This window comes from Oncorhynchus keta, chromosome 26 (assembly GCF_023373465.1).
Source record: "Oncorhynchus keta strain PuntledgeMale-10-30-2019 chromosome 26, Oket_V2, whole genome shotgun sequence".
NCBI classification, from domain to species: domain Eukaryota; kingdom Metazoa; phylum Chordata; class Actinopteri; order Salmoniformes; family Salmonidae; genus Oncorhynchus; species Oncorhynchus keta.
In genome coordinates, this window is record NC_068446.1 from 39,625,950 (window position 1) to 39,641,362 (window position 15,413).

The 15,413-nt window shown below is 40.8% G+C and overlaps 1 protein-coding gene across 7 annotated transcripts in view; it reads right to left on the reverse strand.

Moving 5' to 3' along the window:
* The window catches only part of LOC118373909 (microtubule-associated protein 1B-like), a 97,517-nt gene that overhangs the window by 23,646 nt on the left and 58,458 nt on the right, over window positions 1–15,413 (reverse strand). For all 7 annotated transcript variants that reach the window (XM_052480805.1, XM_052480806.1, XM_052480803.1 and 4 more), the window contains 2 exons: window positions 881–963; window positions 203–340 (listed from right to left, as the gene is read on the reverse strand). In XM_052480805.1, coding sequence (XP_052336765.1) covers window positions 203–340; window positions 881–963 — 221 coding nt within the window. The remainder of the gene's footprint in view (window positions 1–202; window positions 341–880; window positions 964–15,413) is intronic.

Here is a 15,413-nt window from a genome sequence, read left to right on the forward strand (position 1 = left end):
GCTCAATGACATTGCTGTTTTGATTTTCATCCACAATTCCAGTTCGTGGGAGTAATATTTAAGAATCATGTTTCATTGGTAATCTAATCTTCATTAAAAATTAAAAATAAACTAAGCCTTTCAGTACTACAGACTAGAGTCAACAATGCCAGAAAAGGCTGTTCTGAATAGGAATTGACTGTTCTGAACAGTAATAGCTTACCCCAGGATCAGCAAAGACTTGTGAGAAGCTCTGATAGGTGAAAACTCCACTTTGGAGAAGCAGGTCACCGTGGTCTGAGTTCTGCCCACTCAGGACCAAGAGCTTATGTCCTGCTGAGTCTGTGACAAGAGACTGGATCTGGGTCAGAGAACAAGACAGAGGATAATTATAGGACACAGCACAGGGTAAAGATAATATGACTTTTATATTTTTATATTGGTTAGGGCCAGTGGTTCCCAACTCTGGTCCTCCAGTATCCCCAACAGCACACAGTTTTATTGTAGCCCCCAGACAAACTCTACCTGATTCAACTAATTGAGGGCTTGATGATTAGTTGACAGTTGAATCCGGTGTGCTTGTCAGGGGCTACAACAGAAAAATGTGTGCTGTTGGGGTTACTGGAGGAGTTGGGAAACACTTGGTTAAGCTCTGAATTTAATCAAATGTTTTTCAACTTTGTTAAGCCGTTATTGGTATGCCACTTAAAATCACAGTGAGAGAAAATAGTTTTCTTTCAGGATGTTATTAAAAAAAAAATAATGTATGAGATTCTAAATCATCAACAATTAAACGTTAAAAAGAAAATACATTTTTTTTTGCATGTAATGATTGACAGGTCTAAATATAGCACAAGACTAGATTTTCCTAAATGTTTTTTTTTAAATGTTGAAAACGCACCTCTAAAGCAACCGTATCCTCGGATGGGTTGACTAACACCACAGTCTCTAGGACATCACTTTTGTGGCGGAGAGTCCGTTGTCCTACAAGGGAGAGAACATCGAACAACATGAGGAGAGAGAGGTTGTGTTTTGTCAATATCGTTCATGTACTTGCTTTAAAAAGGGTTCCCTTTCAAATCCTTCTAGACATAAGCAACATTGGCACAGGTCAACAACTTAAGAGGCTACTGAGAATCTTGGCAGTCTGAGCAGTCTGCCCCAAAAACAACTTAAGAGTCTGCCCCAAAGACATCCTGCTGGAGAGCATCCAGTCTTTGCGTCTGGGAGATTTAGTACTGCACGGTGCCTGTACAGTATGTGGGCCAGACGCTTATAGAGACAGTGCGTCAAGGCAAGAACAAAAGTTGGAAAAGGAAATAGGTCACCAAATGTCTACTGGCTGTGGCTTGAAATCAGAGCTTCTTAGAACAGAACAAAGTTGAGAACAGCTATTGGGATTGTCATGCAAGGGAATTGAGAATTGGACCTAAGCTAGAATTGCATGGCTTTGTAACATATCAACATTGGCTGAATATTTAAGAACGTTTGACAATCACCATCACCAGGGCTGCGAGCATATGGTTTTCAGGTTATTGGTTAATATCAGACACTTAGGTATGAAGTCACTGACATAAAGAGAGAGAGAGAGGATAAATCATACGAGGCTACTCAGTATATATGCTGTTGAACGTCCCTGTCATCATTTCTACTCATTACAATTCAAAAGTGTTTTCCCGTGCTGCTGCCATTTTGGTATCTGCACTGTCATCCGTTTGCTGTGAAAGACCTCTGCAGAGAGTCGGCTTCATGTCGCCGGGCCACCTGCAAAGTAGTGATTACTGGATTATCGACTGAGGTGAGTCAGGGTAAAAGATTAAGGCCTGGATTCAGGCCGTACAGCGGAAGATCCGAGTTAAAATGTAAAAGGAATTTTCCGATTGAGCCGAGCTATAGAGCGTTTACCGCGTATGCAATCTCCGCGACCGCAGGAAAGTTGCCTTTAATTGTCAATTGCGCAATAAATCGGATGTTCAAATCAAATGTTATTTGTCACATGAGCCGAATACAACAGGTGTAGGTAGACCTTACATTGAAGTGCTTACTACAACAGGTGTAGGTAGACCTTACATTGAAATGCTTACTACAACAGGTGTAGGTAGACCTTACATTGAAATGCTTACTACAACAGGTGTAGGTAGACCTTACATTGAAATGCTTACTACAACAGGTGTAGGTAGACCTTACATTGAAATGCTTACTACAACAGGTGTAGGTACAACAAGTGTAGGTGGACCTTACATTGAAATGCTTACTACAACAGGTGTAGGTAGACCTTACATTGAAATGCTTACTACAACAGGTGTAGGTAGACCTTACATTGAAATGCTTACTACAACAGGTGCTTACTACAAGGTAGACCTTACATTGAAATGCTTACTACAACAGGTGTAGGTAGACCTTACATTGAAATAGACAACAGGTGTAGGTAGACATTGAAATGCTTACTACAACAGGTGTAGGTAGACCTTACATTGAAATGCTTACTACAACAGGTGTAGGTAGACCTTACATTGAAATGCTTACTACAACAGGTGTAGGTAGACCTTACATTGAAATGCTTACTACAACAGGTGTAGGTAGACCTTACATTGAAATGCTTACTACAACAGGTGTAGGTAGACCTTACATTGAAATGCTTACTACAACAGGTGTAGGTAGACCTTACATTGAAATGCTTACTACAACAGGTGTAGGTAGACCTTACATTGAAATGCTTACTACAACAGGTGTAGGTAGACCTTACATTGAAATGCTTACTACAACAGGTGTAGGTAGACCTTACATTGAAATGCTTACTACAACAGGTGTAGGTAGACCTTACATTGAAATGCTTACTACAACAGGTGTAGGTAGACCTTACATTGAAATGCTTACTACAACAGGTGTAGGTAGACCTTACATTGAAATGCTTACTACAACAGGTGTAGGTAGACCTTACATTGAAATGCATACTACAACAGGTGTAGGTAGACCTTACATTGAAATGCTTACTACAACAGGTGTAGGTAGACCTTACATTGAAATGCTTACTACAACAGGTGTAGGTAGACCTTTACTTACATAAAAGCCCTTAACCATCACTACGGATTGAACAGATTCCTCTATTAAGGGATAAAACGGTGGCCTGGGTGATGAGAAGGACAACCTGATACTTTAGATTCAAAATCAGGATATATCCTTTAGATTCAAAATCAGGATGTATCCTTTAGATTCAAAATCAGAATGTATCCTTTAGATTCAAAATCAGAATGTATACTTTAGATTCAAAATCAGAATGTATACTTTAGATTCAAAATCAGAATGTATCCTTTAGATTCAAAATCAGAATGTATCCTTTAGATTCAAAATCAGAATGTATCCTTTAGATTCAAAATCAGAATGTATACTTTAGATTCAAAATCAGAATGTATCCTTTAGATTCAAAATCAGAATGTATACTTTAGATTCAAAATCAGAATGTATACTTTAGAATCAAAATCAGAATGTATACTTTAGATTCAAAATCAGAATGTATACTTTAGATTCAAAATCAGAATGTATACTTTAGATTCAAAATCAGAATGTATACTTTAGATTCAAAATCAGAATGTATACTTTAGATTCAAAATCAGAATGTATACTTTTGATTCAAAATCAGAATGTATCCTTTTGATTCAAAATCACAATGTATACTTTAGATTCAAAATCACAATGTATACTTTAGATTCAAAATCAGAATGTATACTTTAGATTCAAAATCAGAATGTATACTTTAGATTCAAAATCAGAATGTATACTTTAGATTCAAAATCAGAATGTATACTTTAGATTCAAAATCAGAATGTATACTTTAGATTCAAAATCAGAATGTATACTTTAGATTCAAAATCAGAATGTATACTTTAGATTCAAAATCAGAATGTATACTTTAGATTCAAAATCACAATGTATACTTTTGATTCAAAATCAGAATGTATACTTTAGATTCAAAATCAGAATGTATACTTTAGATTCAAAATCAGAATGTATACTTTAGATTCAAAATCAGAATGTATACTTTAGATTCAAAATCAGGATGTATACTTTAGATTCAAAATCAGGATGTATACTTTAGATTCAAAATCAGAATGTATACTTTAGATTCAAAATCAGAATGTATCCTTTAGATTCAAAATCAGAATGTATCCTTTAGATTCAAAATCAGAATGTATCCTTTAGATTCAAAATCAGAATGTATACTTTAGATTCAAAATCAGAATGTATACTTTAGATTCAAAATCAGAATGTATACTTTAGATTCAAAATCAGGATGTATACTTTAGATTCAAAATCAGAATGTATACTTTAGATTCAAAATCAGAATGTATACTTTTGATTCAAAATCAGGATGTATACTTTGATTCAAAATCAGAATGTATACTTTTGATTCAAAATCAGAATGTATACTTTAGATTCAAAATCAGAATGTATACTTTAGATTCAAAATCAGAATGTATACTTGAGATTCAAAATCAGAATTTATACTTTTGATTCAAAATCAGGATGGACACTTTGGATCCATTTCCAAACTATAACGTTTGCATTTGAATAGCTACCCCTGCACGTCACAGGTATTATGCATATTCACGTAAACAAATGAATAAAAATAGACGTGTAAATTAAGTGATTGTCATGGCAATACTGTGATTGGTTGGAGTCGGTCGGTTGACCCAGGAGGAACAGAATCATTGGCTGATACAAAACCAAGTGAAACTTCTTCTGAATGGTGGAGGTGATAATGAGCTTTCGTTGTCAATGATAAAGTAAGCTTTGTTACTCTTAAATGCTGGCTATATCATTACACCACTGATGAACAGACAGTCTTATTAGTAGTAGCAGAGGATACAATTACTACTGAAAGCCAATAGAACTTGTAAAGTGGAACCGACCAGCACAGGCATAAAAGGGAAAAAAAGGAATAAGAACATTTCTGGATGTCGTGGTAACAAGTCAGAGACATTTCGGAACAAAAGCACTCCGACCACAGGACACGGCTCACTTGGTTGCCGTTGCCATGGAAATGGACCAAATCTCTCATCATTACCCTGACTTGGCCTCTTGTGTTTTTTTTCTTCTTCAGTGAGACGCAAAGCAGCATTAGTCTGTAAGAGAGGAAAGGAGACTGGACCTGGGGCTTCAGGTGACCTGGCCACTGCTACAGAACTGACTCGAGTGCTGCTATTAGCTGCAGAAAGCAGCAAACAACTGTTAGTCTGGTCCCTGATCTGTTTGTTCTGTCATGACAATTACCCTAAAATGCTGGTTAAACAACCTAAACAGATCTGGGACCAGGCACACCGAGAGGGACAGCTACTGTAAGTTGTACTGCCATAGGCCAACTATAGATGCTCAGTGAGCTACCAAGAGAGAAGCCTTGTTCATCAGAGCCTGCTGGAAGAGCAGCCTAGCCGTCCTCAGATGATCCCCACACCACTTTGTTTCGATATCTTCCAGAGCAGTGAGGGAGTACAGAATATGACATAATACAATAGGGACGTTGGGGATATTCAAAACATGAGCCTAGTAGTAGAACACGTGAGCAAAAGACATGATATCAGACCTGGGGAGATGACGATCAGCTGCTTGTCCCTGTAGGATGACCCCCCCCCCACCCCCCACCCTCTCTGACACTGCAGACTGGTACAGTGTGATACTCGATAAACAAAGAGTCGGTGTCAGTCAGGGGCTGGTCAGTCTGACAGGGACGAGAGGAGCAACAACAACAGCAGTAGAAGTCATTAGGCTGATCCCAGATCTGTTTTTGTTGTGTATCTCCTCCCAATGATCATTATCTCCTAGGATCATTGTTATGCATCACAGTAACCGCAGGAGCTTTACAGCACAAACAGATCTGGGACCAGCTTAATGACTCCCTGATGTTGTTAAGACGAAAGAGTAAAGTAATGAGCATCCCTACTGGCTGTAAATGGGTATCCCAGTTCAGTGCTGTGGTATCATGTGCACATCCCTTACCTGTCACCAACTCTAAGTGCTCTAGTTAAGGTAATATATGTGTGGCCCTGTGTCTCACCAACTCTAAAATGGTTATGGGGAATTGAAGCATATCAGAACTTGTATCTAATGGCAAAATATTGGTATCTAAAGGGTTAAAGTGGAACTAGAATTTGTGGTAATCTCTGAGAAACTCGCTCATGCTAATGAACCGAGAAGCTCAATTCCACCCCCACATTTTCTGAAGTAAATCCGCCCCAAAGACATGACTGCAAATCCACACTCAGATTCATAATAGGAAAACTCCAGTAATCCGATCCTCACTGAAATGAGTTTGCAGCAAGTAGCTTTAAGAGAAAAGTTAACAACGTTCTAGAATAGTCTACACTGCGCAGTAGGTAGACGGGTGAATAATACCTTAGGTTAGAGACTTAAGGCTAGATTCAATCCTCAGCACTCTGTGTTGCAGCAAAAATAGATCCAGTTATACAGTTGAAGTCGAAAGTGTACATACACTTAGGTTGGAGTCATTAAAACTCGTTTTTCAACCACTCCATAAATTTCCTGTTAAACAAACTATGGATTTGGCAAGTCGGTTAGGACATCTACTTTGTGCATGACAACAATTGTTTACAGACAGATTATTTCACTTATAACTCACTGTATCACAATTCCAGTGGGCCAGAAGTTTACATACACTAAGTTGACTGTGCCTTTAATTGAACAGCTTGGAAAATTCCAGAAAATTATGTTGTGGCTTTAGAAGCTTCTGATAGGCTAACTGACACCATTTGAGTCAATTGGAGGTGTACCTGTGGATGTATTTCAAGGCCTACCATTCTAACTCAGTGCCTCTTTGCTTGACATCATGGGAAAATCAAAAGAAATCAACCAAGACCTCAGAAAAACATTGTAGACCTCCACAAGTCTGGCTCATACTTGGGTGCAATTTCCAAACGCCTGAAGGTACCACGTTCACCTGTACAAACAATAGTACACAAGTATAAACACCACGGGACCACACAGCCGTCATACCGCCCAGGAAGGAGACGCGTTCTGTCTCCTAGAGATGAACATACTTTGGTGCGAAAAGTGCAAATCAATCCCAGAACCACAGCAAAGGACCTTGTGAAGATGCTGGAGAAAACAGGTACAAAAGTATCTATATCCACAGTAAAATGAGTCCTATATCGACATAACCTGAAAAGCAACTCAGCAAGAAAGAAGCCACTGCTCCAAAACCGCCATAAAAAAACAGACTACGGTTTGCAACTGCACATGGGGACAAATATCGTACTTTTTGGAGAAATGTCCTCTGGTCTGATGAAACAAAAATAGAACTGTTTGGCCATAATGACCATCGTTATGTTTGGAGGAAAAAGGAGGAGGCTTGCAAGCCGAAGAACACCATCCAAATCGTGAAGCACGGAGGTGGCAGCATCATGTTGTGGGGGTGCTTTGCTACAGGAGGGACTGGTGCACTTCACAAAATAGATGGCATCATGAGAGAGGAAAATTGTGGATATATTAAAGCAGCATCTCAAGACATCAGTAAGGAAGTTAAAGCTTGGTCGCAAATGGGTCTTACAAATAGACAACGACCCCAAGCATACTTCCAAAGTTGTGGCAAAATGGCTTAAGGACAACAAAGTCAAGTTATTGGAGTGGCCATCACAAAGCCCTGACCTCAATCCCATAGAAAATGTGTGGGCAGAATTGAAAAAACATGTGCGAGCAAGGAGGCCTACAAACCTGACTTGGTTACACCAGCTCTGTCAGGAGGAATGGGACAAAATTCACCCAACTTATTGTGGGAAGCTTGTGGAAGGCAACCCGAAACGTTTGACCCAAGTTAAACAATTTAAAGGCAATGCTACCAAATACTAATTGAGTGTAATCTTCTGACCCACTGGGAATGTGATGAAAGAAATAAAAGCTGAAATAAATCACTCTACTATTATTCTGACATTTCACATTCTTAAAATAAAGTGGTGATCCTAACTGACCTAAGGCAGGGAATTTTTACTAGGATTTAATGTCAGGAATTGTGAAAAACTGAGTTTAAATGTATTTGGCTAAGATGGATGTAAACTTCCGACTTCAACTGTATGTATGTATGTACAGTGGGGCAAAAAAGTATTTAGTCAGCCACCAATTGTGCAAGTTCTCCCACTTAAAATGATGAGAGAGGCCTGTAAGATGAGAGAGGCCTGTGATCTTCAACTATGACAGACAAAATGAGAAGAAAAAAAATCCAGAAAATCACATTGTAGGGTTTTTTTGTTGTTGAATTTTACCCCCTTTTCTCCCCAATTTCGTGGTATCCAATTGTTTTTACTAGATACCAACTTGTCTCATCGCTACAACTCCCGCACAATTTGTGGCTGACTAAATACTTTTTTGCCCCACTGTATGTATGTATGTATGTATGTATGTATGTATGGAGAGACGATGTAGGTATGAAAGTCATGCAGACAATTACATTGTTCTCCAATACACAACCCAACGCCATGATTAAGTCATAGTCATATTTAGTCATATAAACACGTAAAACTACATCACGAGTACACGTCAGACAGCTGTGTTTCCCAGCTTTGCCATTTTGTTTAAACAGTCCTTTTGAAGAGCAGGATGTTCAGCCAAGTTTCCCTCCTCTATTCATCACACTGGCTTTTCCTTTAACTCGCATCCCAGAAACAGTGAAAGTATCCCACTTCAAGGTAACTGACATCCCGCCAAAAGGCATGTTGAAAACTCCAATCTTAAAAAAAGAGGCCAAAGAACAAATGCATTTGGTGGTTGAGTTTCCTGCTCAATATCCTCAGACTGCTCTAATTTCGGCAAAGGATTTTCTATCACCTCTCACGTCTGCGTCATTTCCTGACATGTACAAAAAACCAGTATTCAGCAGTTGTTAACATCTTAAAGCAGCCTCCATCACACATTCAGCAATAGACTTGTTTCCTTCAAGATCAAAGATCACAGAGGAGGGACATTACCATAGCATTAGCTTTGTGTCCTCACTTCTCTGTACAAGGGTGGTACTAACTTCTTGACGATAGACATAATAAAATCCCATATGAACTCTCCCACACAATCCCACAAAGACCCGAACCACCCAGACACCCACATTCAGAAGAACTTGAATGAACTTGAAACAAGTTGAAACAAGAGCAGATACTGACAAATCTCAATGTCCTGAGGTAAACGAACTAAAGCAACACTGTTGACGTTGGATCATGTCCGGCTTGGTCAGCGGTAGACTTAAGAACCTCAGTCAGGAGGAACCTAAACGATTAGCTCCAGACTCGACTCGACTCTCCATACAGCACTCCAACACCCAGAGGACAGAAGGTTGTTTTTCCAGACAGAACTCACTGTTACTCTCCTCGGTCCTCCTTTACCTCAGCTGACCTGCTTTGTATAAATACCTCCATCTGAACTCTGGAAATGAGAGCACTCTGTTTAAAAAACAGCTCATCCACGGCTCAGATGCTGCACTGCTCCACATAGCCTGCTCCACATAGCCTGCTCCACATAGCCTGCTCCACATAGCCTGCTCCACATAGCCTGCTCCACATAGCCTGCTCCACATAGCCTGCTCCACATAGCCTGCTCCACATAGCCTGCTCCACATAGCCTGCTCCACATAGCCTGCTCCACATAGCCTGCTCCACATAGCCTGCTCCACATAGCCTGCTCCACATAGCCTGCTCCACATAGCCTGCTCCACATAGCCTGCTCCACATAGCCTGCTCCACATAGCCTGCTCCACATAGCCTGCTCCACATAGCCTGCTCCACATAGCCTGCTCCACATAGTCTGCTCCACATAGCCTGCTCCACATAGCCTGCTCCACATAGCCTGCTCCACATTTAGCAATAATCAGGGACTGAGAGGATGTTCAAGGAATTTAAAAAAAGAAGGCATCTAAAATTGTCTTGCTTTTGGTCTTCAGAGGCAGCATCTAACTCTGTCTCACTGAAGCCAGCTATACCAGCTGGAGTTGAGCTAGAACTGAGACGATGTTGAATCAATGTTAGATGCTTGGCATCCATCGTGCTTCTCTTACTGACAAAACATGTCGCAGAGAGTTATCAGAATGGGAGGTACGGAGTAGGACACAGTTGATTTAGGGTCAGTTTTGCATTTTTTCATAACTACATAATGGTTAGATAGGGTACCTGTAGATCCCCCAGAACTACATCATGGTTAGATAGGGTACCTGTAGATCCCCCAGAACTACATAATGGTTAGAGAGGGTACCTGTAGATCCCCCAGAACTACATAATGGTTAGATAGGGTACCTGCAGATCCCCCAGAACTACATAATGGTTAGATAGGGTACCTGCAGATCCCCCAGAACTACATCATGGTTAGATAGGGTACCTGCAGATCCCCCAGAACTACATAATGGTTAGATAGGGTACCTGTAGATCCCCCAGAACTACATAATGGTTAGATAGGGTACCTGTAGATCCCCCAGAACTACATAATGGTTAGATAGGGTACCTGCAGATCCCCCAGAACTACATCATGGTTAGATAGGGTACCTCTAGATCCCCCAGAACTACATAATGGTTAGATAGGTAGCTGTAGATCCCCCAGAACTACATAATGGTTAGAGAGGTACCTGTACATCCCCCAGAACTACATAATGGTTAGAGAGGTACCTGTAGATCCCCCAGAACTACATAATGGTTAGAGAGGGTACCTGCAGATCCCCCAGAACTACATAATGGTTAGATAGGGTACCTGCAGATCCCCCAGAACTACATCATGGTTAGATAGGTACCTGTAGATCCCCCAGAACTACATCATGGTTAGAAAGGTACCTGCAGATCCCCCAGAACTACATCATGGTTAGATAGGGTACCTCTAGATCCCCCAGAACTACATAATGGTTAGATAGGTAGCTGTAGATCCCCCAGAACTACATAATGGTTAGAGAGGTACCTGTACATCCCCCAGAACTACATAATGGTTAGAGAGGGTACCTGCAGATCCCCCAGAACTACATAATGGTTAGAGAGGTACCTGTACATCCCCCAGAACTACATAATGGTTAGAGAGGGTACCTGCAGATCCCCCAGAACTACATAATGGTTAGATAGGTACCTGCAGATCCCCCAGAACTACATCATGGTTAGATAGGTACCTGCAGATCCCCCAGAACTACATCATGGTTAGCTAGGTACCTGCAGATCCCCCAGAACTACATCATGGTTGGATAGGGTACCTGCAGATCCCCCAGAACTACATCATGGTTAGATAGGTACCTGCAGATCCCCCAGAACTACATCATGGTTAGATAGGGTACCTGTAGATCCCCCAGAACTACATAATGGTTAGATGGGTACCTGCAGATCCCCCAGAACTACATAATGGTTAGAGAGGTACCTGTACATCCCCCAGAACTACATCATGGTTAGATAGGGTACCTGCAGATCCCCCAGAACTACATAATGGTTAGAGAGGGTACCAGCAGACAACTCTTATCAAGGGCGTTAGATACAGATACAGTCTCATGTAGTAGCCTGTGTTTTGACTAAGATCCTCTATCCAAACACACAAAATATACAAACCGGCATAAATCTGGTACCTGATAGAGATCTGATGCATTCTCTTCATAAACCTGCAAATAAATAAACTCTCTGGTAACCTTTTCACACTACTGTGCCAATTATAGCTGGGCTTGGGCTTGGTTCGGCTCAGTAGTGTGAGTAAGCTATGGATGAGAGACTGATTGGCTTGCTAAGACACCTTCAACAGTACACAACAAGTATGAGGCCATCATGGCAGCCCTATGCCGCTAAGCGTTTAGATAAAGCTCCGAGTGCTACGTCTGACAACGGTGACCTAACGATGTCATCTCATGTTTACTGCAGTCACTCTTAACTTGTTGAGGTGACAATGTGGGCTTTTTTTTACGGAACACCGGCACTCAACAGGTCAACAGAAGGCAATTTTTGACCTGATGCCTGCTGGGTCATCTTATGGAAAGACGCCCAAAAGTCAAGTAAAGAGTAAACAAAAGTCAAGAATAGAGTAAACAAAAGTCAAGTAAAGAGTAAACAAAAGTCAAGTAAAGAGTAAACAAAAGTCAAGTAAAGAGTAAACAAAAGTCAAGTAAAGAGTAAACAAAAGTCAAGTAAAGAGTAAACAAAAGTCAAGTAAAGAGTAAACAAAAGTCAAGAATAGAGTAAACAAAAGTCAAGTAAAGAGTAAACAAAAGTCAAGTAAAGAGTAAACAAAAGTCAAGTAAAGAGTAAACAAAAGTCAAGTAAAGAGTAAACAAAAGTCAAGTAAAGAGTAAACAAAAGTCAAGTAAAGAGTAAACAAAAGTCAAGTAAAGAGTAAACAAAAGTCAAGTAAAGAGTAAACAAAAGTCAAGTAAAGAGTAAACAAAAGTCAAGTAAAGAGTAAACAAAAGTCAAGTAAAGAGTAAACAAAAGTCAAGTAAAGAGTAAACAAAAGTCAAGTAAAGAGGCACATCAAAACAAGGTTAGCGCCGCTGATCTAATTTTGCTAATGTGACTTAATTCTCTTCTGAGGACAAAAGGGCCATTATCTTCAATATAACTTATTGGAAAAAGAAGTGAACTGGAAAATTAAAAAAGGAGTCGGCGAGACCAGGCAATAGCAGAAAAGATCATTGGGCAACCTTCACAGAACACAAAGTATTACATTTCAAGTGAAAGTCCACTTTCATGTAGGCTCCTTATCAGATGCTGAACCACTGACGTGTCATATCTGCACAGAGCTAACAGGGCTATAGAGGGCGGCCATTTTACTTTGCATATGAGCCTAAACATCTGGAATTTCTATTTAGGAACACCAGTGCACCTAGAAAAATGTAAGGATTCTAGCTTTATTACCTCAAATATTTTTAATTGTGCTCCTAAATTTATTTTGTGTGCTCCTACATTTTCTTCAAATTTACCCCCACACAAATTTACCCCCACACAAATTTACCCCCACACGTGCAGCTTGTAAAAAAATATCAATGTAGATGCCTAAATGACCACCTCAAATGTCTCTATACACCTTTCATGGCCTTATTCAGTGGAAAGACCATATAGACAGAATCATTATTTTAAACAGGGAGTCACACTGAGATTAAACATCTCTTTTACAAAACAACCCTGTATATATTACAATAAAAAACAGCCCTGGATATATTACAATAAAAAACAGCCCTGGATATATTAAACAATCAGTTGGTAGAGCATGGCGCTTGTAAAAACAGCCCTGAATGATATGACTGTAACTTTGGATAAAATAAACATATATTATTTATATTATTAATAAAAGCAATCACATTGAACTACATAGAGGTCCACAATCAATATAAATATATTACATAAAGCTGACCCATATATTTACTCAACATGATTGAGAAACATGTCAGTTCCACACAACACATCTCTATAGTACATATGTTACTGTAGGTAATGTAGGTATTGTAGGTAATGTTGCACTCTCCTCAACTTCACTTTAGCACCTTTGGCTTTTAACTTTCGGGACATCTTGTCCTAAAAATAAATAAGATATATTTTTGCATTGGTTACGGATTTATTTCCAAACCCTCAGACAGGGTCGCCTAGTGGTTAGAGTGTAGAGGTGGCAGGGTTGCCTAGTGGTTAGAGTGTAGAGGTGGCAGGGTCGCCTAGTGGTTAGAGTGTAGAGGTGGCAGGGTCGCCTAGTGGTTAGAGGGTAGAGGTGGCAGAGTGTAGAGGTGGCAGGGTCGCCTAGTGGTTAGAGTGTAGAGGTGGCAGGGTCGCCTAGTGGTTAGAGTGTAGAGGTGGTCGCCTAGAGTGTAGAGGTGGCAGGGTCGCCTAGTGGTTAGAGTGTAGAGGCGACAGTTAGGTAGAGGCGGCAGGGTCGCCTAGTGGTGGTGTAGAGGCGACAGGGAGTGGTTAGAGGTGGCAGGGTCGCCTAGTGGTTAGAGTGTGGTTAGAGTGTAGAGGTGGCAGGGTCGCCTAGTGGTTAGAGTGTAGAGGTGGCAGGGTAGCGGCAGGGTCGCCTAGTGGTTAGAGTGTAGAGGCGGCAGGGTCGCCTAGTGGTTAGAGTGTAGAGGCGACAGCGTAGCCTAGTGGTTAGAGTGTAGAGGCGACAGCGTAGCCTAGTGGTTAGAGTGTAGAGGTGGCAGCGTAGCCTAGTGGTTAGAGTGTTGGACAAGTAACCGGAAGGTTGCAAGTTCAAACCCCCGAGCTAACAAGGTACAAATCTGTCGTTCTGCCCCTGAACAGGCAGTTAACCCACTGTTCCTAGGCCGTCATTGAAAATAAGAATTTGTTCTTAACTGACTTGCCTGGTTAAATAAAGGTAAAATTAAAAAAACTTTAAAAAAATATGCGGGTCTCTTTTCTCCTATGACCTTGCTAAGTCTATCAGGGACTGAGAGTAAGGCGCAGACAGCCAACCCACTGTTTCTCCGAAACAAGCCCGATCCTAACACCAGCCAACTATTTCTTGGGTGTCGATTGGCTCACCAACTTGCACCTTAAAGCCGAACAGGAAGTGTATGTCCTAGTTCCTGGCCGTAATCCTAGTCCTGTGATTTGGCAGTGCTGGATGTTTGTGCCGCTAAGCCAGTGAAACCCTCTACGTTAATCACAGCTGGGCTTTTGAGTTCCAAGCTGTCCCAATCTGTCCCAATCTCAGACCCTCAACTGGATTCTGGGCCATTGAGTCCAGGAGTGTTCATGAAGGCACACAAATGGACGAAAATGTGTGTTTCTAATCCACGAGCGTTCCAAAATCAATGTACGCATTCAGTACCAGTCAAAGTTTTGGGCACACCTACTAATTTCAAGTTTTTTTCATTTATTTGTACTGTTTTCATTCCAGGTGAAGCTGGTTGAGAGACTTCCAAGAGTGTGCAAAGCTGTCATCAAGGCAAAGGGTGGCTACTTTGAAGAATCTCAAACAGAAAATAGATTTAGATTTGTTTAACACTTTTTTTAAACGCTTACTACATGATTCCATCTTTTATTTAACCAGGCAAGTCAGCTATGAACAGTGGGTTAACTGGCCTAGGAACAGTGGGTTAACTGGCCTAGGAACAGTGGGTTAACTGGCCTAGGAACAGTGGGTTAACTGGCCTAGGAACAGTGGGTTAACTGGCCTAGGAACAGTGGGTTAACTGGCCTAGGAACAGTGGGTTAACTGGCCTAGGAACAGTGGGTTAACTGGCCTAGGAACAGTGGGTTAACTGCCTTGTTCAGGGGCAGAACGACACATTTTTACCTTGTCAGCTCAGGGATTCGATCTTGCAACCTTTTGTTTACAAGTCCAACGCTCTAACCACTAGGCTACCTGCCACTCCATATGTGTTATTTCATAGTGTTGATGTCTTCAATATTGTTCTACAATGTAGACAATAGTAAAAAAATACAGAAAAGCCCTTGAATGAGTAGGTGTGTCAAAACCTTTGACTGGTACTGTACATGTTATTC